General features: G+C 46.0%; 1 protein-coding gene across 1 annotated transcript in view; it reads right to left on the bottom strand.

Moving 5' to 3' along the window:
• LOC137623637 (malate synthase-like) overlaps window positions 1-25,474 on the bottom strand; it is a 177,630-nt gene extending 152,156 nt beyond the window's left edge. The window contains exon 1 of the mRNA XM_068354470.1: window positions 24,969-25,474. Coding sequence (XP_068210571.1) covers window positions 24,969-25,067 — 99 coding nt within the window. The 5' untranslated portion in view covers window positions 25,068-25,474. The remainder of the gene's footprint in view (window positions 1-24,968) is intronic.

Raw genomic sequence — 25,474 nt, 5'->3', positions numbered from 1 at the left:
TGAGTCGCCACTGGAGAGATCTCATCCTGAGCGGTCATTGGGAACTAGACGGGCCAGTGATGAAAGGTGACGGATTAGACGTAACCACGTCTGGGCTGGAAGTTCTTCTCGTCTGAGAAAGGGTCTTGTGACCTTCCTCAGCCTTGCTATTCTGTCATCTGATGGGAAGGCTTTGTGGAGATTGGTGTCTATTATCATGCCTAGATATACCAGTCTCTGCATAGGAAGCAAGGAGGACTTCTAGATATACCATGATCCCCAGATCTTGGCAAAGTCTTAGAAGTTTGTCTCGATGTTGAAGAAGGGTTGACACCAAGTCTTCTAGGATTAGCCAGTCGTCCAGGTAACGAAGGAGACGGATGCCAATCCTGTGTCCCCAAGATAACACTAGGGCAAACACTTTGGTGAAAAATGTTATTTTCATTAGTAAAATAAATTTTTTAATATACTTACCCGATGATCATGTAGCTGTCAACTCTGTTGCCCGACAGAAATCCAAGGTCGGGATACGCCAGCGATCGCTATACAGGTGGGGGTGTACACTACAGCGCCATCTGTGGTCAGGTACTCCAGTACTTCTTGTCAACACCACCTCAATTTTTTCCTCGGTCCACTGGTTCTCTATGGGGAGGAAGGGTGGGTCAATTAAATCATGATCATCGGGTAAGTATATTCAAAAATTTATTTTACTAATGAAAATAACATTTTTCAATATTAATCTTACCCGATGATCATGTAGCTGATTCACACCCAGGGTGGTGGGTGGAGACCAGCATACATGTTAACAAAGAAGCTAAGTATCCCGTATTTCATTTTATTAGTTATTCAAAAATAACATAAAATAAATAAGTACCTGGTAAGGAAGACGACTTGAACCATTACTCTGCCTTTATTAAGTACGTCTTCCTTACTGAGCGTAGCGGTCCTCTTAGGATGCTGAACGACTCTTAGGTGCTGAAGTATAAAGGGCTGCAACCCATACTAAAGGACCTCATCACAACCTTTAACCTCGGCGCTTCTCAAGAAAGAATTGACCACCCGCCAAATCAACAAGGATGTGGAAGGCTTCTTAGCCGACCGTACAACCCATAAAAAGTATTCAAGAGAAAGGTTAAAAAGGTTATGGGATTATGGGAATGTAGTGGCTGAGCCCCTGCCTACTACTGCATTCGTTGCTACGAATGGTCCCAGGGTGTAGCAGTTCTCGTAAAGAGACTGGACATCTTTGAGATAGAATGATGCGAACACTGACTTGCTTCTCCAATAGGTTGCATCCATAACACTCTGCAGAGAACGGTTCTGTTTGAAGGCCACTGAAGTAGCCACAGCTCTCACTTCATGTGTCCTTACCTTCAGCAAAGCAAGGTCTTCTTCCTTCAGATGAGAATGTGCTTCCCTAATCAGAAGCCTGATTTAGTAAGAAACTGAGTTCTTAGACCTTGGAAGAGAAGGCTTCTTGATAGCACACCATAAGGCTTCTGATTGTCCTCGTAAAGGTTATGACCTTTTTAGATAGTACCTAAGAGCTCTAACTGGGCAAAGTACTCTCTCCAGTTCGTTCCCCACCAAGTTGGACAGGCTTGGGATCTCGAACGACTTAGGCCAAGGACGTGAAGGAAGCTCGTTTTAGCAAAAAACCGAGCTGCAAGGAACATGTAGCCGTTTCAGATGTGAAAACTATGTTCCTGCTGAAGGCGTGGATCTCACTTACTCTTTTAGCTGTTGTCAAGCACACGAGGAAAAGAGTTTTTAATGTGAGGTCCTTAAAAGAGGCTGATTGGAGAGGTTCAAATCTTGATGACATAAGGAACCTTAGGACCACGTCTAGATTCCAGCCTGGAGTGGACAACCGACGTTCCTTTGAGGTCTCAAAAGACCTAAGGAGGTCCTGTAGATCTTTGTTGGTGGAAAGATCCAAGCCTCTGTGGCGGAAAACCGCTGCCAACATACTTCTGTAACCCTTGATCGTAGGAGCTGAAAGGGATCTTACGTTCCTTAGATGTAACAGGAAGTCAGCAATCTGGGTTACAGTGGTACTGGTTGAGGAAACTGCATTGGTCTTGTACCAGCTTCGGAAGACTTCCCCTTTAGACTGATAGACTCTGAGAGTGGATGTCCTCCTTGCTCTGGCAATCGCTCTGGCTGCCTCCTTCGAAAAGCCCCTAGCTCTTGAGAGTCTTTCGAAAGTCTGAAGGCAGTCAGACGAAGAGCGTGGAGGTTTGGGTGTACCTTCTTTACGTGAGGTTGACGTAGAAGGTCCACTCCTAGAGGAAGAGTCCTGGGAATGTCGACCAGCCATTGCAGTACCTCTATGAACCATTCTCTCGCGGGCCAGAGGGGAGCCAACCAACGTCAGCTGTGTCCCTTTGCGAGAGGCGAACTTCTGAAGTACCCTGTTGACAATCTTGAACGGCGGGAATGCATACAGGTCGAGATGGGACCAATCCAGCAAAAAAGCATCCACGTGAACTGCTGCTGGGTCTGGAATCGGAGAACAATACAACGGGAGCCTCTAGGTTATCGAGGTAGCGAACAGATCTATGGTTGGCTGACCCCACAGGGCCCAAAGTCTGCTGCAAACATTCTTGTGAAGGGTCCACTCTGTGGGGATGACCTGACCCTTCCGGCTGAGGCGATCTGCCATGACATTCATATCGCCCTGAATGAACCTCGTTACCAGCGTGAGCTTTCGATCTTTGCGATCTAGAACAACTTCCACGAATGAGTCCCTCCCTGCTTGGAGATGTAAGCCAAGGCTGTGGTGTTGTCAGAGTCCACCTCCACCACCTTGTTAAGCTGGAGGGACTTGAAGTTTATCAAGGCCAGATGAACCGCCAACAGCTCCTTGCAATTGATGTGAAGTGTCCTTTGCTCCTGATTCCATGTTCCCGAGCATTCCTGTCCGTCCAAAGTCGCACCCCAGCCCGTGTCTGATGCGTCCGAGAAGAGACGGCGGTCGGGTTTCTGAACAGCCAAAGGTAGACTTTCCTTGAGAAGAAAGCTGTTCTTTCACCACGTTAGAGTAGACCTCCTCTCTTCGGAAACAGGAACTGAGACCGTCTCTAGCGTCATGTCCTTTATCCAGTGAGCAGCTAGATGATACTGAAGGGGGCGGAGGTGGAGTCTCCCTAACTCGATGAACAGGGCCAGCGATGAAAGTGTCCCTGTTAGACTCATCCACTACCTGACTGAGCATCGGTTCCTTCTCAGCATGCTCTGGATGCATTCTAGGGCTTGGTAGATCCTTGGGGCCGACGGAAAAGCCCGAAAAGCTCGACTCTGAAGCTCCATACCCAGGTAGACAATGGTCTGGGATGGGACGAGCTGGGACTCCTCTAAATTGACCAGGAGGCCCAGTTCCTTGGTCAGATCCATAGTCCATCTGAGAATCTCCAGACAGCGACGACTTGTGGGAGCTCTTAAAAGCCAGTCGTCTGACGGAGCCGGACACAAGATCATGGTACTGCTGCACAGTCTGTGAACTGTCAACCATGGGGAAGCGAGGAAGTACAGCGACAACCCGAAACTGTCTAGACTGTCTGGGTAGTACAGACAACTCCTTATCGGGTTGCTGAGGTTGCCGCACTGCGTCACAACAAGTCACTTCTGCTGGTTGTTGAACGTCTTCCCAGTGACACACTGACTCCGTAAACAAAAAAAAAATCCTCTAACAAGGACTAAGCTTGGACTGCATGTCTTGCAACAAAGCTCAAGGTCTATGGGAGCAGGTGTGGCAACAGACGGGGTTAGCGACTGAAGCGGAACCATTACCCTCCCTGGAAGCATGTTATGCTTAAATAAAAGTCCATAGGAGGCTAAGCAGCTTAAGGCTCTTCTCCAAATGACAGAGTCCTCAAGGGAATATCAGAAGGAGGGAGAATAGCACTTTCTCATCTACAGGAACCATATCCGAGAAAAGCTAAGTTCTCTCAGTGAGGGTTTCACTGGTGCAAAAGCAGCAGACCAGAAGGCAACGTTATGAAACTGCTTGACAGTCTTGTGAGTTGGCAACAACCAAAGATGTGTGACTGAGGAGCATGCGGTAAGGTATGCAGAGCATGCTGTAAGGTATGCACATGCTGTAAAGTATGCAGAGCATGCTGTAAGGTATGCAGAGCATGCTGTATGTAGAGCATGCTGTAAGGTATGCAGAGCATGTTGCATGGCATGCGGGTTATGCTGCATGGGATGAGGCTCATGCTGCATGGGATGAGGCTCATGCTGCATGGTATGAGGCTCATGCTGCATGGGATGAGGCTCATGCTGCATGGTATGAGGCTCATGCTGCATGGGATGAGGCTCATGCTGCAAGGGATGAGGCTCATGCCGCATGGGTTGAGGAGGATGCCGCATAGTATGAGGCTCCTGCCTCATGGGTTGAGGAGGTTGCCGCATAGCATGAGGCTCCTGCCTCATGGGTTGAGGAGGATGCCGCATAGCATGAGGCTCCTCATAGCATGAGGCTCCTCCCTCATGGGTTGAGGAGGATGCCGCATAGCATGAGGCTCCTGCCTCATGGGTTGAGGAGGATGCCGCATAGCATGAGGCTCCTGCCTCATGGGTAGAGGAGGTTGCCGCATAGCATGAGGCTCCTGCCTCATGGGTTGAGGAGGATGCCGCATAGCATGAGGCTCCTCATAGCATGAGGCTCCTGCCTCATGGGTTGAGGAGGATGCCGCATAGCATGAGGCTCCTCATAGCATGAGGCTCCTGCCTCATGGGTTGAGGAGGATGCCGCATAGCATGAGGCTCCTGCCTCATGGGTTGAGGAGGATGCCGCATAGCATGACGCTCCTGCCTCATGGGTAGAGGAGGTTGCCGCATAGCATGAGGCTCCTGCCTCCTGGGTTGAGGAGGATGCCGCATAGCATGAGGCTCCTCATAGCATGAGGCTCCTGCCTCATGGGTAGAGGAGGTTGCCGCATAGCATGAGGCTCCTGCCTCATGGGTTGAGGAGGTTGCCTCATAGTGCTGGAACCCGGCAACTCCCGATGCGGCAACTCACGCATGAAAGCAGGAGGCGCAGCAAGAACATGCGTCTGGCAGGGTGGACTGCGCATCGGAGGTGGAGCTCTCACAGGTGGAAGGTGGGAGCAGGCAGCCGCAGTATCTGCTGAGCGCACAACCTCGGCGGGTTGTAGGTTAACAGGCTACATTGTCAACCTTCCAGCATGATACTCCTGTATGAAGGAGCAAGCTGAGACTGTATAGTCTGCAGCATGGACCACTAGGGTCTATGAAAGACAACAACAAACGGAGCTACTGTCCGTTGAGACTGAGGGTCTAAAACAGCTGGTGCGGCAACAGACGGAGTTACTGCCTGTTGCGGTAACACCTTGCCTCTCTGGGAGGTGTGCAGTTGTCGTACTGCAGCAAGTCCGAACTGACCCAGTGGCAGTGGCTACACCTAGGAGTTGGACTTGCGCGGAAGGGACCGACTTGCACTTAAAAGCTGCAAGATTTGGTCCATGGTTTCTGCGAGAAACCTCTTCCGCAGACGAGGAATAAATGGGCTCTCTCGTCTTTGTGTGGGTGGGGTGATCACGTCGGCTACGTGAGTGGGTACACCCGAAACCACGGAGGGAAACGTCTGTTCGTCGATCAAGGCCTGATGAACCCATAAGTCCTTCGACGTTACTTCTCCCCTGGGCTTGGGAGCTTGTAAGAGGTCCCAGACTAGGCGAACAACTGGCACGAACAGACGAACCCTCGAACGCAACACTGTAACACTTTGCGCTTATCACTTTATCACTTTTGATTTTCTGTTTGCACTTATTTCACTGAACTCGAAACTTTAAGTGGTTTGTACCTGAAACACGCAATTCTATCCTTCATTAAAAGTTAGTAATTGCGAAAACAGTATTACAATGTAACAGAAAAACATAATGAAAGATAAATAATTCAGTGGCTGGAAAAGAGACTAAACACTAGATCAAATAAACTACATTTAAAATCTCTCACCGCATAAAGCCTGGGAACAAGAATAAAACTCTAGAAACGTTTACCTTCTTCCCCTAAAGAGACTAGGGAGAAGAGCAAAAACGATAACAACGTTACCCGCTTGAACGAAACGTTTATCCTCCTCTCTCTCCCTCCGTCTCTATCTCTCTCTCTCTCTCTCTTGACTTAGAACCTGAGAGATGAGCCCAATTATATATATCGTTAAAACATATTATTGTTAAAGGAAAAAAACTGAAAGATTTCCCAAATAAAAAGTTCCTTTATTAGAATTAAAACCATTTAAGCTAAGAAAGAATGAACAAAACGCTAGAATCGGTTTACTCTTACTGCAACGTGAAACCGTGAATACTCTCTCTCTATCGTAACGATAGAGCGCAAGTTGAACGTTCTGAACGTCAACAACTGCGGAGACAAAACAAAACGTTAGTTCAACTTTGAAAACAGTACGAGACTATCAAAGAAATTCTTTCAAAAAAATCTTAACAGGCAAAAACGATATGACGGGCTCAATGTAAATTAACTTCGGTTCCAAGAAAAGACTGCCTACTATTAGGAAAGGTCGCATATAAACAATCATAAAAATTAATTTTAATAAGTTTATAATAAAAGGAAGTTAATCGAAGAGGCCTATAAAAGGCGGAGAGATATAAAATAAATCTATAACTTTGTTAGGCAAAATTAAGAAAGAGAGTCTATACTCTCTTCGACACCAACACTTCCGTCTAAGGGAAGGGTCGGCCATTTAAAAGTGAAAGAGAGTTCATACTCTCTTCGTCACCAAAATTAAATCAAATTAATTCCAAAAACTTGCTAAGCTAATGTTGAAGCTTCCTGAATAACGAAGGCTAAACTCTAGAGCAAATACATCACCAAAACGTGAACAATAACTCCAGAATCAACAGCGTATCCAAGTAGGTCTAGCCGGTGGCACGACAGAGGAAAAATTGAGGTGGTGTTGACAAGAAGTACTGGAGTACCTGACCACAGATGGCGCTGTAGTGTACACCCCCACCTGTATAGCGATCGCTGGCGTATCCCGACCGTGGATTTCTGTCGGGCAACAGAGTTGACAGCTACATGATCATCGGGTAAGATTAATATTGAAAACTTGAGGTGCTGTGGAAAGATCGAAGCACAGCACCTTGAACTGGTATTTCCTGTTGTCTAGGTTGCATCCCAAGTACTTCCTTGAAGACGGATGGACTGGGATCTGGAAGTACGCGTCCTTTAGGTCCAGTGTGCACATGAAATCCTGTGGTCTTACCGCTAGTCTGACCGTGTCTACAGCCTCCATGCAGAACGGAGTTTGTTTGACAAACTTGTTCAGGGCTGAGAGGTTAACGACTGGTCTCCAGCCTCCAGACGCCTTTCTTACAAGAGAAAGTCGACTGAAGAAGCCTGGGGACCCGTCGAGGACCTACTGGAGAGCGCCCTTCTTCAACAGGGTCTGGACTTCTGCCTGAAGGGTCAGTGCCTTTGCTGATCCCATGGCAAAGGAGTCTATAGACACTGGATTCCTGGTCAGGGGAGGGAGAGATGATATGAACGGGACACGACATCCTAGACGAATCACAGAGATTGTTCGGCCCCGAGTTGCTTCCTCGCCCAGAAATAGATTTTTCCTTTGTCAAAATCCCTTTTCTGGGTTTGACCTGTGTCGCTCCGTGAAATCATAACAGAGAAATGGTCCCAAGCATTGGGCTATTTTCCCTGTTGAAGCCCTTGGGCTTAACATCATGCTTTTCCAACTATGGTTGTAGCTTTGCTAGCAATAATAATAATACTGCATGGTGCTATAAAATAATTTGTTTGTAATTCCCCACTACAAAAACTGAGTTCCCAAAATAGTTTTACTTAATTCAAGGGCTGGTTTCCCGGTCCTATCACACAAGGAAAACCTGTGCCCTACAGGACCTACTAGATCTGTTTGGCATATACATTCTTAAGAATTTACAGTATCACACATATTGTCAAAACTACATTATCAAAGCAATTAGAAACAATAAGTCTTCAACTTCTTGAAAGCGTTAATATCCTCATTCTTTTAGATGTCTCGTCGGGGAATTGATAAATAACTGGTTTGCACTGATAATAATCGCAAAAGCATAAATCACAAGAATACCAGCTGGAAAAGTATATGCTTCATATACTTGGTGTGAAATCAAAGTATCACAAAATAACCCTAAAAAAACTATTAAAATTAATTTCCTATTTAAACTTAATTACCATGTCTGTTCCAAATATTCCACAACAGTTGCACAATACACAAACAATTCAATAAATATTAACAACTTAACCTCACCCTTTTTCACTTTTTAGGTATTATTATTCATACAATCTTGTTCTTTACAATGTCCTTCTTCCATGTAAATTTTCCTGGAAATGCTTTGTTGTTGTGTGAAATAATTCCTTTACCTATCTAATTTTCCTAAATAATGGAACCTAACATCAGCATTCCCACTGAAGACTGATGGAGACAATATATTTATTTTAGGGATATTAGGGGTTTAAATACTAACATAAACCTACCTAACCTAATCTAAATATCAGTGACCTTATTTACAAGGGGGGCATTCTGTATAGTTCAAGCACAATGTTGTTGGGTTCGACTACTGAAAGAAAATCAAGTACTGGTAAATATGATGATGATTATTATTTTATACAACAACGGAGCATTTACATCCATACAATAGTTTTAACAAGGTTGGGTATATCATATATGTTGTTTGATAGTTAGGGTAGGGTAAGAGATTTCATTATTGAACAATGAAATATTAGTTAGGAGACTGGATCTCAAGTAATTTAATAGATCTTTGCAAAAACACTATTTGGAATCTCATATACTACTGGTGGAAAACTCTATTAACAAAGCTATAGACAAGTAAAGTATTCCTATTTTGCTTTCAATGTCATCTTGGCAATAGCCACAGCTGCATCAAGAAAACAGTGATAGGTGATGCTCTTGTCGTAAGTAACTTGTTCAAACAAAATAAAGGTCCTAATGTTTTATATTCTACACATTTTGGTTATACATTTTGAATATTGGGATCACCTGAAGATCCACCACTCCAGCCAAACTAGGGGTGACGGATCTTCTGGCGAGACAGTTTGGGGTGGTGGATGTTCAGGTAATTAAATCACTATTTCAAATGGTAACGAAACTGCGTTGGACATGCCAGTTCTTCATACTCCACTCATCAGACCAACACTTTTATTGGGATTTGGGGCTCACTTCTAAATAATGGCTGTTAATATTTTTCAAACAGTTATTCTACCACTGTTAATTAAGGACTCCACTCCTATTATTATTTTGCTTCAGCAGAAGGGACTTCTAAGGTGGGCTGTGCAGTGTAAAAAAAAAAATACCACAACGTGATGAACTGGCCTAAACACTCCAAATGTGTGGACAGTTATGTATGGAAATGTCAAACAAAAGGATGTACATATCACAAAGGGACAGCAAGTATAAGGACTAGATAATCTTTTGCCCGTTCTAGACTGTCACTGCATAAGTAGGTTCATATCTTGTATCCCTGGGAGTGAACGCATTGGAGAAACAATAGCAAGGCATCAAGTACTATAAACCTATCTGAAATGACTACGATTGACTGCTACAGTTTTTTAGTAAAATATATGGTACATACTTCCCAGCAAATCCAGTCAAGTTAGGCAATCCTGGGATTCTTATAGATATTGATAAATTGTTAAACTCCTACCTGCAGGAATTCATGTAGCATGACAGGTTTTCAAAAATGATTTTGAGAAGTTATGTGAACATATCATTGCACAATATCCATTTTAATGAGTTCACGTTCTAGGTTTTACCAAACGTTTCAATAAGTGACTTTCATTTCATGAATTTGTTTTATTATTCTTTACTATCACATAAGGAACCTCAATTGGGATGACAGAACTTCAGGTGGTGCTTGTGGGGTGACGGATCTTTGGGTGAGAGTATTTGGGGTGACGGATCTTTGGGTGAGAGTATTTGGGGTGACGGATCTTTGGGTGAGAGTATTTGGGGTGACGGATCTTTGGGTGAGAGTATTTAGGGTGGCGGATCTTCCTTGTGGTATGGTGGATCTTCAGGTGATCCCAATATCGTAATATACAATATAATTATAACTCTTATTTTACTTATCATGTTGATAATGAAAGATTGGGGTAAAAATGTGTGCTTGATATATTTAGTCTCATAATGGGAAATGGAAGCTAACTCCATGTTCGAACAGAGGCTGGAGTGGGAAGCTACATCTCACCCCTTTGTTAAGTGTGTATTCATCCCTTTGTACAGTTTGTATAATATACAACAAAATACTAGCCAACAGAGCCCATAGTGAAACGCATCGCTTAACGGAACACAGGAGCAATGAAATAATCTTTAATCGCAAGAGAAGCAAGCTCCGGCAGAGCAAAAACCAATAAGTCATTAGTAAGAAGGTATTTGTAATACAATGACCACTACGAAGAACGACTCCATGGAAAATTGGATGAAAAATGTTATTTTCATTAGTAAAATAAATTTTTGAATATACTTACCCGATAATCATGTAGCTGTCAACTCTGTTGCCGACAGAAATCTACGGTCGGGATACGCCAGCGATCGCTATACAGGTGGGGGTGAACACAACAGCGCCATCTGTGGTCAGGTACTCCAGTACTTCTTGTCAACACCACCTCAATTTTTTCCTCGGTCCACTGGTTCTCTATGGGGAGGAAGGGTGGGTCAATTAAATCATGATTATCGGGTAAGTATATTCAAAAATTTATTTTACTAATGAAAATAACATTTTTCAATATTAATCTTACCCGAAAATCATGTAGCTGATTCACACCCAGGGTGGGGGGTGGAGACCAGCATACATATTAACAAAGAAGCTAAGTATCCCGTATTTTATTTTATTAGTTATTCAAAAATAACATAAAATAAATAAGTACCTGGTAAGGAAGACGACTTGAACCATTACTCTGCCTTTATTAAGTACGTCTTCCTTACTGAGCGTAGCGGTCCTCTTAGGATGCTGAACGACTCTTAGGTGCTGAAGTATAAAGGGCTGCAACCCATACTAAAGGACCTCATCACAACCTTTAACCTCGGCGCTTCTCAAGAAAGAATTGACCACCCGCCAAATCAACAAGGATGTGGAAGGCTTCTTAGCCGACCGTACAACCCATAAAAAGTATTCAAGAGAAAGGTTAAAAGGGTTATGGGATTATGGGAATGTAGTGGCTGAGCCCCCGCCTACTACTGCATTCGTTGCTACGAATGGTCCCAGGGTGTAGCAGTTCTCGTAAAGAGACTGGACATCTTTGAGATAGAATGATGCGAACACTGACTTGCTTCTCCAATAGGTTGCATCCATAACACTCTGCAGAGAACGGTTCTGTTTGAAGGCCACTGAAGTAGCCACAGCTCTCACTTCATGTGTCCTTACCTTCAGCAAAGCAAGGTCTTCTTCCTTCAGATGAGAATGTGCTTCCCTAATCAGGAGCCTGAATAGGTAAGAAACTGAGTTCTTAGACCTTGGAAGAGAAGGCTTCTTGATATCACACCAAAAGGCTTCTGATTGTCCTCGTAAAGGTTATGACCTTTTTAGATAGTACCTAAGAGCTCTAACTGGGCAAAGTACTCTCTCCAGTTCGTCCCCCACCAAGTTGGACAGGCTTGGGATCTCGAACGACTTAGGCCAAGGACGTGAAGGAAGCTCGTTTAGCAAAAAACCGAGCTGCAAGGAACATGTAGCCGTTTCAGATGTGAAAACTATGTTCCTGCTGAAGGCGTGGATCTCACTTACTCTTTTAGCTGTTGTCAAGCACACGAGGAAAAGAGTTTTTAAAGTGAGGTCCTTAAAAGAGGCTGATTGGAGAGGTTCAAATCTTGATGACATAAGGAACCTTAGGACCACGTCTAGATTCCAGCCTGGAGTGGACAACCGACGTTCCTTTGAGGTCTCAAAAGATCTAAGGAGGTCCTGTAGATCTTCGTTGGTGGAAAGATCCAAGCCTGTGTGGCGGAAAACCGCTGCCAACATACTTCTGTAAGCCTTAATCGTAGGAGCTGAAAGGGATCTTACGTTCCTTAGATGTAACAGGAAGTCAGCAATCTGGGTTACAGTGGTACTGGTTGAGGAAACTGCATTGGCCTTGTACCAGCTTCGGAAGACTTCCCCTTTAGACTGATAGACTCTGAGAGTGGATGTCCTCCTTGCTCTGGCAATCGCTCTGGCTGCCTCCTTCGAAAAGCCCCTAGCTCTTGAGAGTCTTTCGAAAGTCTGAAGGCAGTCAGACGAAGAGCGTGGAGGTTTGGGTGTACCTTCTTTATGTGAGGTAGACGTAGAAGGTCCACTCCTAGAGGAAGAGTCCTGGGAATGTCGACCAGCCATTGCAGTACCTCTATGAACCATTCTCTCGCGGGCCAGAGCGGAGCCAACCAACGTCAGCTGTGTCCCTTTGCGAGAGGCGAACTTCTGAAGTACCCTGTTGACAATCTTGAACGGCGGGAATGCATACAGGTCGAGATGGGACCAATCCAGCAAAAAAGCATCCACGTGAACTGCTGCTGGGTCTGGAATCGGAGAACAATACAACGGGAGCCTCTAGGTTATCGAGGTAGCGAACAGATCTATGGTTGGCTGACCCCACAGGGCCCAAAGTCTGCTGCAAACATTCTTGTGAAGGGTCCACTCTGTGGGGATGACCTGACCCTTCCGGCTAAGGCGATCTGCCATGACATTCATATCGCCCTGAATGAACCTCGTTACCAGCGTGAGCTTTCGATCTCTTGACCAGATGAGGAGGTCCCTTGCGATCTAGAACAACTTCCACGAATGAGTCCCTCCCTGCTTGGAGATGTAAGCCAAGGCTGTGGTGTTGTCAGAGTCCACCTCCACCACCTTGTTAAGCTGGAGGGACCGCCAACAGCTCCTTGCAATAGATGTGAAGTGTCCTTAGCTCCTGATTCCATGTTCCCGAGCATTCCTGTCCGTCCAAAGTCGCACCCCAGCCCGTGTCTGATGCGTCAGAGAAGAGACGGCGGTCGGGTTTCTGAACAGCCAAAGGTAGACTTCCTTGAGAAGAAAGCTGTTCTTTCACCACGTGAGAGTAGACCTCCTCTCTTCGGAAACAGGAACTGAGACCGTCTCTAGCGTCATGTCCTTTATCCAGTGAGCCGCTAGATGATACTGAAGGGGGAGGAGGTGGCGTCTCCCTAACTCGATGAACAGGGCCAGCGATGAAAGTGTCCCTGTTAGACTCATCCACTACCTGACTGAGCATCGGTTCCTTCTCAGCATGCTCTGGATGCATTCTAGGGCTTAGTAGATCCTTGGGGCCGACGGAAAAGCCCGAAAAGCTCGACTCTGAAGATCCATACCCAGGTAGACAATGGTCTGGGATGGGACGAGCTGGGACTCCTCAAAATTGACCAGGAGGCCCAGTTCCTTGGTCAGATCCATAGTCCATCTGAGAATCTCCAGACAGGGACGACTTGTGGGAGCTCTTAAAAGCTAGTCGTCTGACGGAGCCGGACACAAGATCATGGTACTGCTGCACAGTCTGTGAACTGTCAACCATGGGGAAGCGAGGAAGTACAGCGACAACCCGAAGCTGTCTAGACTGTCTGGGTCGTACAGACAACTCCTTATCGGGTTGCTGAGGTTGCCGCACTGCGTCACAACAAGTCACTTCTGCTGGTTGTTGAACGTCTTCCCAGTGACACACTGACTCTGTAAACAAAAAAAAAAAATCCTCTAACAAGGACTAAGCTTGGACTGCATGTCTTGCAACAAAGCTCAAGGTCTATGGGAGCAGGTGTGGTAACAGACGGGGTTAGCGACTGAAGTGGAACCATTACCCTCCCTGGAAGCATGTTATGCTTAAATAAAAGTCCATAGGGGGCTAAGCAGCTAAAGACTCCTCTCCAAATGACAGAGTCCTCAAGGGAATATCAGAAGGAGGGAGAATAGCACTTTCTCATCTACAGGAACCATATCCGAGAAAAGCTAAGTTCTCTCAGTGAGGGTTTCACTGGTGCAAAAGCAGCAGACTAGAAGGCAACGTTATGAAACTGCTTGACAGTCTAGTGAATTGGCAACAACCAAAGATGTGTGACTGAGGAGCATGCGGTAAGGTATGCAGAGCATGCTGTATGCAGAGCATGCTGTATGTAGAGCATGCTGTAAGGTAAGCAGAGCATGTTGCATGGCGTGCGGCTTATGCTGCATGGGATGAGGCTCATGCTGCATGGGATGAGGCTCATGCTGCATGGTATGAGGCTCATGCTGCATGGGATGAGGCTCATGCTGCAAGGGATGAGGCTCATGCCGCATGCGTTGAGGAGGATACCGCATAGTATGAGGCTCCTGCCTCATGGGTTGAGGCGGTTGCCGCATAGCATGAGGCTCCTGCCTCATGGTTAGAGGAGGATGCCGCATAGCATGAGGCTCCTCATAGCATGAGACTCCTGCCTCATGGGTTGAGGAGGATGCCGCGTAGCATGAGGCTCCTGCCTCATGGGTTGAGGAGGATGCCGCATAGCATGAGGCTCCTGCCTCATGGGTAGAGGAGGTTGCCGCATAGCATGAGGCTCCTGCCTCATGGGTTGAGGAGGATGCCGCATAGCATGAGGCTCCTCATAGCATGAGGTCCCTGCCTCATGGGTTGAGGAGGATGCCGCATAGCATGAGGCTCCTCATAGCATGAGGCTCCTGCCTCATGGGTTGAGGAGGATGCCGCATAGCATGAGGCTCCTGCCTCATGGTTTGAGGAGGATGCCGCATAGCATGAGGCTCCTCATAGTATGAGACTCCTGCTTCATGGTTAGAGGAGGTTGCCGCATAGCATGAGGTTCCTGCCTCAAGAGTTGCGTCTGCCTCAAGGGTTGAGGAGGTAGCTGCGCAGAGAGAGGCTCTTGCCTCAAGAGTTGAGGCTCTTGCCTCAAGAGTTGAGGTTCTTGCCTCAAGAGTTGAGGTTCTTGCCTCAAGAGTTGAGGCTCTTGCCTCAAGAGTTGAGGCTCTTGCCCCAAGAGTTGAGGTTCTTGCCTCAAGAGTTGAGGCTCCTGCCTCAAGAGTTGAGGCTCTTGCCTCAAGAGTTGAGGCTCTTGCCTCAAGAGTTGAGGCTCTTGCCTCAAGAGTTGAGGTTCTTGCCTCAAGAGTTGAGGCTCTTGCCTCAAGAGTTGAGGCGGTTGCCGCATAGCCTGAGGCTGCTGCCTCAAGGATGGTGGAGGTTGCTGCAACGCATGAGGCTGCTGCCTCAAGGATGGAGGAGGTTGCCGCAACGCATGAGGCAGGAGAAGCCTCAACATCATACGTCTGGCAGGGTGGACTGCGCAGAGGTGGAGGAGCGCTCGCAGGAGGAGGTGTGCTAACCTTCTCTGCCTGAAACTCCTGCCTCAACACCGCAAGCTGAGACTGCATTGTCTGCAGCATAGACCACTAGAGTCTAAGAAAGACAACAACAAACGGAGCTACTGTCCGTTGAGACTGAGGGTCTAAAACAGCTGGTGCAGCAACAGACGGAGTTACTGCCTGTTGCGGTAACACCTTGCCTCTCTGGGAGGTGTGCAGTTGTCGTACTGCAGCAAGTCCGAACTGACCCAGTGTTAATGGCTCCACCTAGGAGTTGGACTTGCGCGGAAGGGACCGACTTGCACTTAAAAGCTGCAAGATTGGTCCATGGTTTCTGAGAGAAACCTCTTCCGCAGACGAGGAATAAATGGGCTCTCTCGTTTTTGTGTGGGTGGGGTAATCACGTCGGCTACGTGAGTTGGTTACACCCGAAACCACGGAGGGAAACGTCTGTTCGTCGATCAAGGCCTGATGAACCCATAAGTCCTTCGACGTTACTTCTCCCCTGGGCTTGGGAGCTTGTAAGAGGTCCCAGACTAGGCGAACAACTGGCACGAACAGACGAACCCTCGAACGCAACACTGTAACACTTTGCGCTTATCACTTTATCACTTTTGATTTTCTGTTTGCACTTATTTCACTGAACTCGAAACTTTAAGTGGTTTGTACCTGAAACACGCAATTCTATCCTTCATTAAAAGTTAGTAATTGCGAAAACAGTATTACAATGTAACAGAAAAACATAATGAAAGAAAAATAATTCAGTGGCTGTAAAAGAGACTAAACACTAGATCAAATAAACTACGTTTAAAATCTCTCACCGCATAAAGCCTGGGAACAAGAATAAAACTCTAGAAACGTTTACCTTCTTCCCCTAAAGAGACTAGGGAGAAGAGCAAAAACGATAACAACGTTACCCGCTTGAACGAAACGTTTATCCTCCTCTCTCTCCCTCCGTCTCTATCTCTCTCTCTCTCTCTCTTGACTTAGAACCTGAGAGATGAGCCCAATTATATATATCGTTAAAACATATTATTGTTAAAGGAAAAAACTGAAAGATTTCCCAAATAAAAAGTTCCTTTATTAGAATTAAAACCATTTAAGCTAAGAAAGAATGAACAAAACGCTAGAATCGGTTTACTCTTACTGCAACGTGACACCGTGAATACTCTCTCTCTATCGTAACGATAGAGCGCAAGTTGAACGTTCTGAACGTCAACAACTGCAGAGACAAAACAAAACGTTAGTTCAACTTTGAAAACAGTACGAGACTATCAAAGAGATTCTTTCAAAAACATTAAAATAGCATAATATGTTAACAGGTAAAAACGAAATGACGGGCTCAATGTTAATTAACTTCAGTTCCAAGAAAAGACCGCCTACTATTAGGAAAGGTCGAATATAAACAAAAATGTTATTTTCATTAGTAAAATAAATTTTTGAATATACTTACCCGATAATCATGTAGCTGTCAACTCCGTTGCCCGACAGAATTCTACGGGAGGGATACGCCAGCTATCACTATACTAGAAGGGGGTGTACTCACCAGCGCCACCTGTGGCCAGGTACTGCAGTACTTCTTGTTGACACCACCTCACTTTTTCCTCGGTCCACTGGTTCTCTATGGGGAGGAAGGGCGGGTCAATTAAATCATGATTATCGGGTAAGTATAATCAAAAATTTATTTTACTAATGAAAATAACATTTTTCAATATTAAACTTACCCGATAATCATGTAGCTGATTCACACCCAGGGGGGTGGGTGAAAACCAGTGTACATGACTAAAGGATAGCTAAGTATCCCGTATTTCATATAATCAGTTATTTCAGAATAACAATGAAATAATAAGTACCTGGTAAGGAAGTCGACTTGAACCGTTACTCTGCCTTTATTAAGTTCGTCTTCCTTACTGAGCGCAGCGTTCCTCTTAGGAGGCTGAATCAACTCTAAGGTGCTAAAGTATATAGGGCTGCAACCCCTACTAAAGGACCTCTACACAACCTCTAACCCAGGCGCTTCTCAAGAATGAATTGACCACCCGCCAAATCAAAAGGATGCGGAAGGCTTCTTAGCCTACCGTAACAACCATAAAAACAACAATAAAAGCATTCAAGAGAAAGGTTAAAAAGGTTATGGGATTAAGGGAATGTAGTGGCTGAGCCCTCACCTACTACTGCACTCGCTGCTACGAATGGTCCCAGGGTGTAGCAGTTCTCGTAAAGAGACTGGACATCTTTAAGATAAAATGATGCAAACACTGACTTGCTCCTCCAATAAGTTGCATCCATTATGCTCTGCAGAGAACGGTTCTTATTAAAGGCCATCGAAGTGGCTACGGCTCTCACTTCGTGGGTCCTTACCTTCAGCAAAGCAAGGTCTTCCTCCTTCATGTGAGAATGGGCTTCTCTAATCAGAAGCCTTAAATAATACGAAACCCCGTTTTTGGACATGGGCATCGAAGGTTTCTTGATTGCACACCATAAGGCTTCTTACTGTCCTCGTATAGGTTTTGACCTATTAAGATAATATTTCAGAGCTCTGACAGGGCAAAGAACTCTTTCTAGCTCGTTACCTACCATGTTGGAAAGGCTAGGAATTTCAAACGATCTAGGCCAAGGACGTGAAGGAAGTTCATTCTTAGCTAAAAATCCGAGCTGTAAAGAACATGTTGCAGATTCGGATGTGAACCCAATGTTCTTGCTGAAGGCATGAACCTCACTGACTCTTTTAGCTGTTGCAAGGCAGACGAGGAAAAGAGTCTTGAGGGTAAGGTCCTTGAAGGAAGCTGACTGGAGAGGTTCGAACCTAGGCGACATAAGGAACCTTAAGACTACGTCTAGATTCCAGCCTGGAGTGGGTAAACGACGTTCTTTAGAAGTCTCAAAAGACTTAAGGATGTCTTGAAGGTCCTTGTTGGAAGAAAGGTCCAAACCTCTGTGGCGGAGAACTGAAGCCAACATACTCCTGTACCCTTTAATCGTAGGAGCCGAAAGGGATCTCTCATTCCTTAGATGTAATAGGAAGTCAGCTATTTGGGTTACAGAGGTATTGGTAGATGAAACTGCATTGGCTCTACACCAGTTCTGGAAGACTTCCCACTTGGATTGGTAGACTCTACGAGTGGATACCCTCCTTGCTCTGGCAATCGCACTGGCTGCCTCCTTCGAAAAGCCTCTAGCTCTAGCGAATCTTTCGACAGTCTGAAGGCAGTCAGCCGAAGAGCGTGGAGGTTTGGGTGCAACTTGTCTACGTGAGGTTGACGTAGAAGGTCCACTCTTAGAGGAAGAGTCCTGGGGACGTCGACCAGCCATTGTAGTACCTCTGTGAACCATTCTCTTGCAGGCCAAAGGGGAGCAACCAGCGTCAGCCGTGTCCCTTCGTGCGAGATGAACTTTTGAATGACTCTGTTGATGATCTTGAACGGTGGGAATGCGTAAAGGTCGAGATGGGACCAATTCAGCAGAAAAGCATCCACATGAACTGCTGCTGGGTCTGGAACTGGGGAACAGTACAAAGGAAGTCTCTTGGTCATGGAGGTGGCAAACAGATCTATTGTAGGCTGACCCCACAAGGTCCAAATTCTGTTGCACACGCTCTTGTGAAGGGTCCATTCCGTGGGGATGACCTGATCTTTTCTGCTTAGGCGATCTGCTGAGACGTTCATGTTGCCCTGAATGAACCTCGTTACTAGGGTGAGGTTTAGACTTCTTGACCAAATGAGGAGGTCCCTTGCGATCTCGTACAGGTTCCTCGAATGGGTCCCTCCCTGCTTGGAGATGTAAGCCAAGGCTGTGGTGTTGTCGGAGTTCACCTCCACCACCTTGCCTAGCAGGAGGGACTTGAAGTTCAATAGGGCCAAATGAACTGCCAGGAGCTCCTTGCAGTTGATGTGGAGCGTTACCTGTTCCTTGTTCCACGTTCCCGAGCATTCCTGTCCGTTCAAGGTCGCGCCCCAGCCCGAGTCTGATGCATCCGAGAAGAGATGAAGATTGGGGGTCTGAATCGCTAACGATAGGCCCTCCTTGAGAAGGAGGTTGGTCTTCCACCACAAGAGAGTGGTCTTCATCTCTTTGGTGACCGGGATAGAGACTGCTTCGAGCGTCAAATCCTTGTCCCAATGAGCTGCTAGATGGAATTGAAGAGGGCGGAGGTGGAGTCTCCCTAACTCGACGAACAGGGCTAACGATGACAGGGTCCCTGTGAGACTCATCCACTGTCTCACCGAGCAACTGCTCCTCTTCAGCATGCTCAGGATGCAATCTAGGGCTTGGCTTATCCTTGGGGCCGATGGAAAAGCCCGAAAATCCTGACTCCGAATCTCCATTCCCAGGTAAACAATGGATTGGGAGGGAATGAGCTGGGACTTTTCGAAGTTGACTAACAGACCCAGTTCCTTGATCAAGTCCAAAGTCCAGTTGAGACTCTCCAGACAGCGACGACTCGTGGAGGCTCTCAACAGCCAGTCGTCTAAGTAAAGGGAGGCTCTGATGTCGGATAAGTGGAGGAATTTTGCAATATTCCTCATCAGAAGCGTAAACACCATAGGAGCTGTGCTTAGGCCAAAACACAGGGCTTGGAATTGGTACACAACCTTTCCAAAAACGAATCTCAGGAAAGGTTGGGAGTCTGGATGAATAGGAACGTGAAAGTATGCGTCTTTCAGATCCAACGAGACCATCCAGTCCTCCTGCCTGACCGCTGCTAGGACCGACTTCGTCGTCTCCATAGTGAACGTCTGCTTGGTGACATAAGCATTGAGCGCGCTGACGTCCAGCACCGGTCTCCAACCTCCTGTCTTCTTGGCCACCAGAAAGAGACGGTTGTAGAAGCCCGGGGATTGATGGTCCCGGACTATAACCACTGCCTTCTTCTGTAACAGGAGCGACACCTCCTGGTGCAACGCTAGCCTCTTGTCCTTTTCCTTGTAGTTGGGAGAGAGGTTGATGGGAGAAGTGGTCAGAGGGGGTTTGCGGCAGAATGGTATCCTGTAACCCTCCCTCAGCCACCTGACAGACTGGGCGTCTGCACCTCTCTTTTCCCAAGCTTGCCAGAAGATCTTGAGTCTGGCTCCTACTGCTGTCTGGAGAGGAGGAGAGTCAGTGTTTGCCTTTAGAAGTCTTGGAACCTTTCCTAGACTTGCTCCTGGAAGAGTCTGGACGGGAGCTTCCTCGGCTGGGGGCTCTACCACGAAAGGGCGGAATAAACCTCGTAGCAGGCGGATCAGCCACTGGGGTGCGGTAAGTCCTGGGGACTGAGGGAGCAACCTTAGTCTTACGAGCTGAAGAGGCCACAAGATCATGAGTGTCTTTCTGAATCATGGCCGCAGACAAGTCCTTGATAAGTTCTTCGGGAAACAAGAACTTAGAAAGCGGAGCGAAAAGGAGTTGAGACCTTTGACAAGGTGTGATGCTGGAAGAAAGGAAGGTACAAAGTTGCTCCCTTTTCTTAAGAACTCCTGACACAAACATTGAAGCAAGCTCGCCAGATCCATCCCTAATAGCTTTATCCATGCAGGACATTAAAAGCATGGCCGAGTCTTTGTCCGCAGGGGAGGTCTTCTTGCTAAGGGCCCCCAGGCACCAGTCTAGAAAATTGAACATCTCAAAGGCACGAAATACACCCTTTAGTAAGTGGTCTAGATCGGAGAAGGTCCAGCAAACCTTAGAGCGCCTCATTGCTGTTCTACGAGGAGAGTCGACCAAACTTGAGAAGTCAGCCTGGGCAGAGGCAGGTACTCCCAAGCCTGGTTCCTCTCCTGTGGCATACCATACGCCCGCTTTAGAAGTGAGCTTAGTCGGTGGGAACATAAAGGAAGTCTTCCCTAGTTGCTGCTTAGACTGCAACCACTCTCCTAAAATTCTTAAAGCTCTCTTAGAGGACCTTGCAAAGACGAGCTTAGTATATGTTGACTTGACAGGCTGCATGCCCAGCGAAAACTCAGATGGCGGAGAGCGGGGGGTAGCAGAGACAAAATGGTCCGGTATACCTCTCTGAAAAGAGCCAGGACCTTACGAAAGTCAATAGGTGGAGGAGAAGACTTGGATTCTTCCACGTCTGATGAGGGATCCAGGTGCGCAGCTTCTTCATCAGAAACCTCATCACCAGAGTGTAGCGAAGTGAGAGGTAATGGAACAGTGGTATGCTGAACAGCAGAATCTGAACAAGCGGGTGCAAAAACGCTTGTGGTTTCATCCTCAAGTCTCTGTTGATGAGTTAAAACCTGAGGTTCAGGCTGCAAAGGCTGGTCAAAAAGAGTAGCGGAAGGTAGGCGCATGGGTTGAGGAGGCTGACTCCTGGCATGAGTGTCTTGACTCAAGAGTTGCGCTTGCTGTAAGGGTTGCGGATGCGCAGTAGCAGGTTCCTGAGGAACGAGTTGAGGTTCCTGAGGAACGAGTTGAGGTTCCTGAGGTGTGAGCTGCGAGAGTTGAGGTAGCGGCTGCGCAGAACGCAGTTCTTGTCTCGCGAGTTGAGGTTCCTGAGGCGCAAGGCTAACGTGTTGAGGCTCTCGCCTTGAGGAAGGTCGCTGCAGCGAGAGCTGAGGTGTCTGCCTCAAGAGAGTGTTGCCTCACTGGTGGAACCGCAAGCGGAAGCGGAGGAAGTAAGGCATAAGCTTCCTGTTCCCATTGCTGAGGTTGCCTTAAGGAAGGCGGAGGTTGCTGCACACCGCTGGAAACTGGCAACTCAGAACGCGGTAAGGTATCCTGAGGAGCCTCAACATCGTACGCCTGGCAGACTGGACTGCGGTTAGGCGGAGCGATCGCAGGAGGAGGTGTAACCTTCTCAGCCTGACACTCACGCATTAAGACCCCAAGCTGTGACTGCATGGACTGCAGTAAAGTCAACTTGGGGTCGGCAGACACTAAGGTCTGCTGAGGCAAAGCCTTAACAGAAGATGAGGTCTGTTGCGGCAGCACCTTACCCCTCTTAGGAGGTGTGCAGTCACCTGAAGACTGCGGAGAGTCAGAGCTAATCCAATGACTGCAGCCAGGTTGTAGAGCTCTTGAGGTCTGGACTTTGCGTTTGAGAGGTCTTGAGACCTGAGTCCAGCGTTTTCTCCCTGACAATACTTCAGCAGACGAGTAAAAGACGGGCTCAATCGTCTGCGGGTGGGAGTGACGGTCTCCGTAAGACACGCCCGCAACCATCGAGGATACTTCTGTGCGCCGATCAAGGCCTGCCGAACCCTTTTGCCCTTCGACATTGCTTCTCCCCTGGGCTTGGGAGCTTGCAAGAGGTCCCGGACTGGGAGGACGACTGGCACGCACAGAAGTACCCTCACGCACCACACTGACACTGACACTAGCACTTGGCACTGCACTGACACTAGCACTTGTCACAGCACTGGCACTATTACCTCCCACTGCACTTTTGACCTTAAGTTCCTTGAATTCGGCCATAAGAGACTTATGATCACTAACCACCGATTCCACTTTGTCACCTAAAGCCTGAATGGCACGCAAAACAACAGACATATCAGGTTGATGGCAAATAGTAGGTTCGGGGGTAGCCACTACAGGGGGAGGAAAAGGTAGGGGATCATGAGGTGAGGAAAAAAGTGAAGAGCGAGAAGAACTCCTCCTAACTCTCTCTCTCTCTAACTTGGTTGAATATTTCAAGAATCGGACAAATTCAAGTTCCGAAAGTCCGGCGCATTCCTCACATCGATCTTCCAACTGACAGGGTCTTTCCCTACAGTCAGAACAAGCGGTGTGAGGATCTACCGAGGCCTTCGGAATACGCCTATTACAAGACCTACATCGTCTATGGGGTGGGGCTTGTGAAATGTCAGACATCTTGAATCAAAGAGTTAGCCATGTGGGGATTCCAAATCAAGCAAAAAGATCGTTAACCATTAATCAGAACTAAATAAAAGCTATCTAAGCTAATATAGAAGTTTTCCAGTATAGCGACAGCCGAAATCTGAGAGAAATACTTCACCAAAAGACGTGAACAATACTCCAAGATCATAAGCGTATCCCAGAATGTCTTGCCGGAAGCACGACAGAGGAAAAAGTGAGGTGGTGTCAACAAGAAGTACTGCAGTACCTGGCCACAGGTGGCGCTGGTGAGTACACCCCCTTCTAGTATAGTGATAGCTGGCGTATCCCTCCCGTAGAATTCTGTCGGGCAACGGAGTTGACAGCTACATGATTATCGGGTAAGTTTAATATTGAAAAATAAAAATTAATTTTAATAAGTTTATAATAAAAGGAAGTTAATCGAAGAGGCCTATAAAAGGCGGAGAGATATAAAATAAATCTATAACTTTTGTTAAGCAAAATTAAGAAAGAGAGTCTATACTCTCTTCGACACCAACACTTCCGTCTAAGGGAAGGGTCGGCCATTTAAAAGTGAAAGAGAGTTCATACTCTCTTCGTACCAAAATTAAATAAAAAATTAAATCAAATTAATTCCAAAAACTTGCTAAGCTAATGATAAAGCTTCCTGAATAGCGAAGGCTAAACTCTAGAGCAAATACATCACCAAATCGTGAGCAATAACTCCAGAATCAACAGCGTATCCATGTAGGTCTAGCCGGAGGCACGACAGAGGAAAAATTGAGGTGGTGTTGACAAGAAGTACTGGAGTACCTGACCACAGATGGCGCTGTTGTGTTCACCCCCACCTGTATAGCGATCGCTGGCGTATCCCGACCGTAGATTTCTGTCGGCAACAGAGTTGACAGCTACATGATTATCGGGTAAGATTAATATTGAAAAATCAAATTTTCTATGCGTCTGCAAGTCCTGGCAAACGAAAGGTCCAGTGTTTTGACTGAGTGTTTTATCACTGTTACTCGGTTTTAATTATGGAAACTATTTGTTTTTATTATAACTGTTTTCCTTAGATGATGACTGAAGGAAACAATGTTTAAAAAAGTTAATTTCAAATACCATACAATTAGAAATATTATATTTCAAGGTCGGAGGCTTTGTATATCAGCGGCCAGTTCCTCAAGCGTTCATTAAAAATGGACATCAACTAACCTAAACTTTCCCCCTTTAACCTAACCTACAAGCCGTGACGGTACTTACCTAATGGGGGGGGGGGCCGATAACACCCCCTGCGACCCCCCTTACACTGCCGTATTCTGTTTGACATAATAATACATGCAGGTGGCCGCTATCCTACATACACCCCTAAAAGTCTTCTAACGATATTAATGACGATACCTAGCATACAGCCTTAGCTTTTCAGTAATGGTAGTTGATCCACCATAACTCAAAACTATGGGTTTCCGTTAGAAATCATTATCAAAGAAGGTAAAACACCACAAACTACATATGAATAGGTCTTGTTTTCTATAAACACTTTAATGAACTGTTCTATAATTTTACTGGGTAAGTTTAGGGTATAGTATTAAGCCTCTTACTCCTCTTCCCCTTAGTTACTTTCTGAACTTCAAATAAACTTTAACTTATTGAAAAAAAAAAAACTCATGATTTTGAGGCTGTTAGCTTTGGGAAACCCCTGTAGTAGATCTCACATAGAAAACCACAGGAAAATATCGTGCGATAGTTAACCTCATCAAAAACGTTCAAAACACTTTAAGTACACCAGGGACACATTTTTCTCCAAAAGGATTTTATACAATAATACTCTTATTTCTACTTGGCAGCTACTTTAACTACTACAAAAAATGTGATTCACGATCACCTTACCTTTAAGTAATCCTCCTGTTGCAATAACTTTGTATGACGATAGTGTAATAAATGATTTCGTAAAACTTGTAATCGCAAAGAAGTCGTAGACTGGGCCATGTTGACGTTGTTGTTGATACTTTCAAGTCTGCCTTCGGGACAATAACAAGTTTACAAGGTTCCTTCCAAAGTTCCAACAACAGAATACTGGTTTTACAACAAAAATACAAAAGTTTATTGCTTAAATGATTTGCATCTGTCCACCACTGTAGTGGCTTACTGTGGCTATACTATGAGAAAGTTTTGGACTTGGGACTCGTACATATGAGTTGTGAATCCCTGATTTTCTCAATATAGTAGCGTAATCTCATTTCTTATCTATAATCTATTATCTAATCATAACAAATACTCAATTTTGATTTCTGGGTTCTGATTCTTTAGTTCTTAAAAGTTTAATATAGATTGATGACCTCTTGAATTTGTCAATTTTCATTATAGTAATAATGTATATTTGTAGTAAATTACAA

Source organism: Palaemon carinicauda, chromosome 30 (genome assembly GCF_036898095.1).
Source record: "Palaemon carinicauda isolate YSFRI2023 chromosome 30, ASM3689809v2, whole genome shotgun sequence".
Classification (NCBI taxonomy): Eukaryota; Metazoa; Arthropoda; class Malacostraca; order Decapoda; family Palaemonidae; genus Palaemon; species Palaemon carinicauda.
The sequence above is the reverse complement of the archived record's forward strand: the minus strand, read 5'-3'. Positions and strand labels throughout refer to the sequence as shown.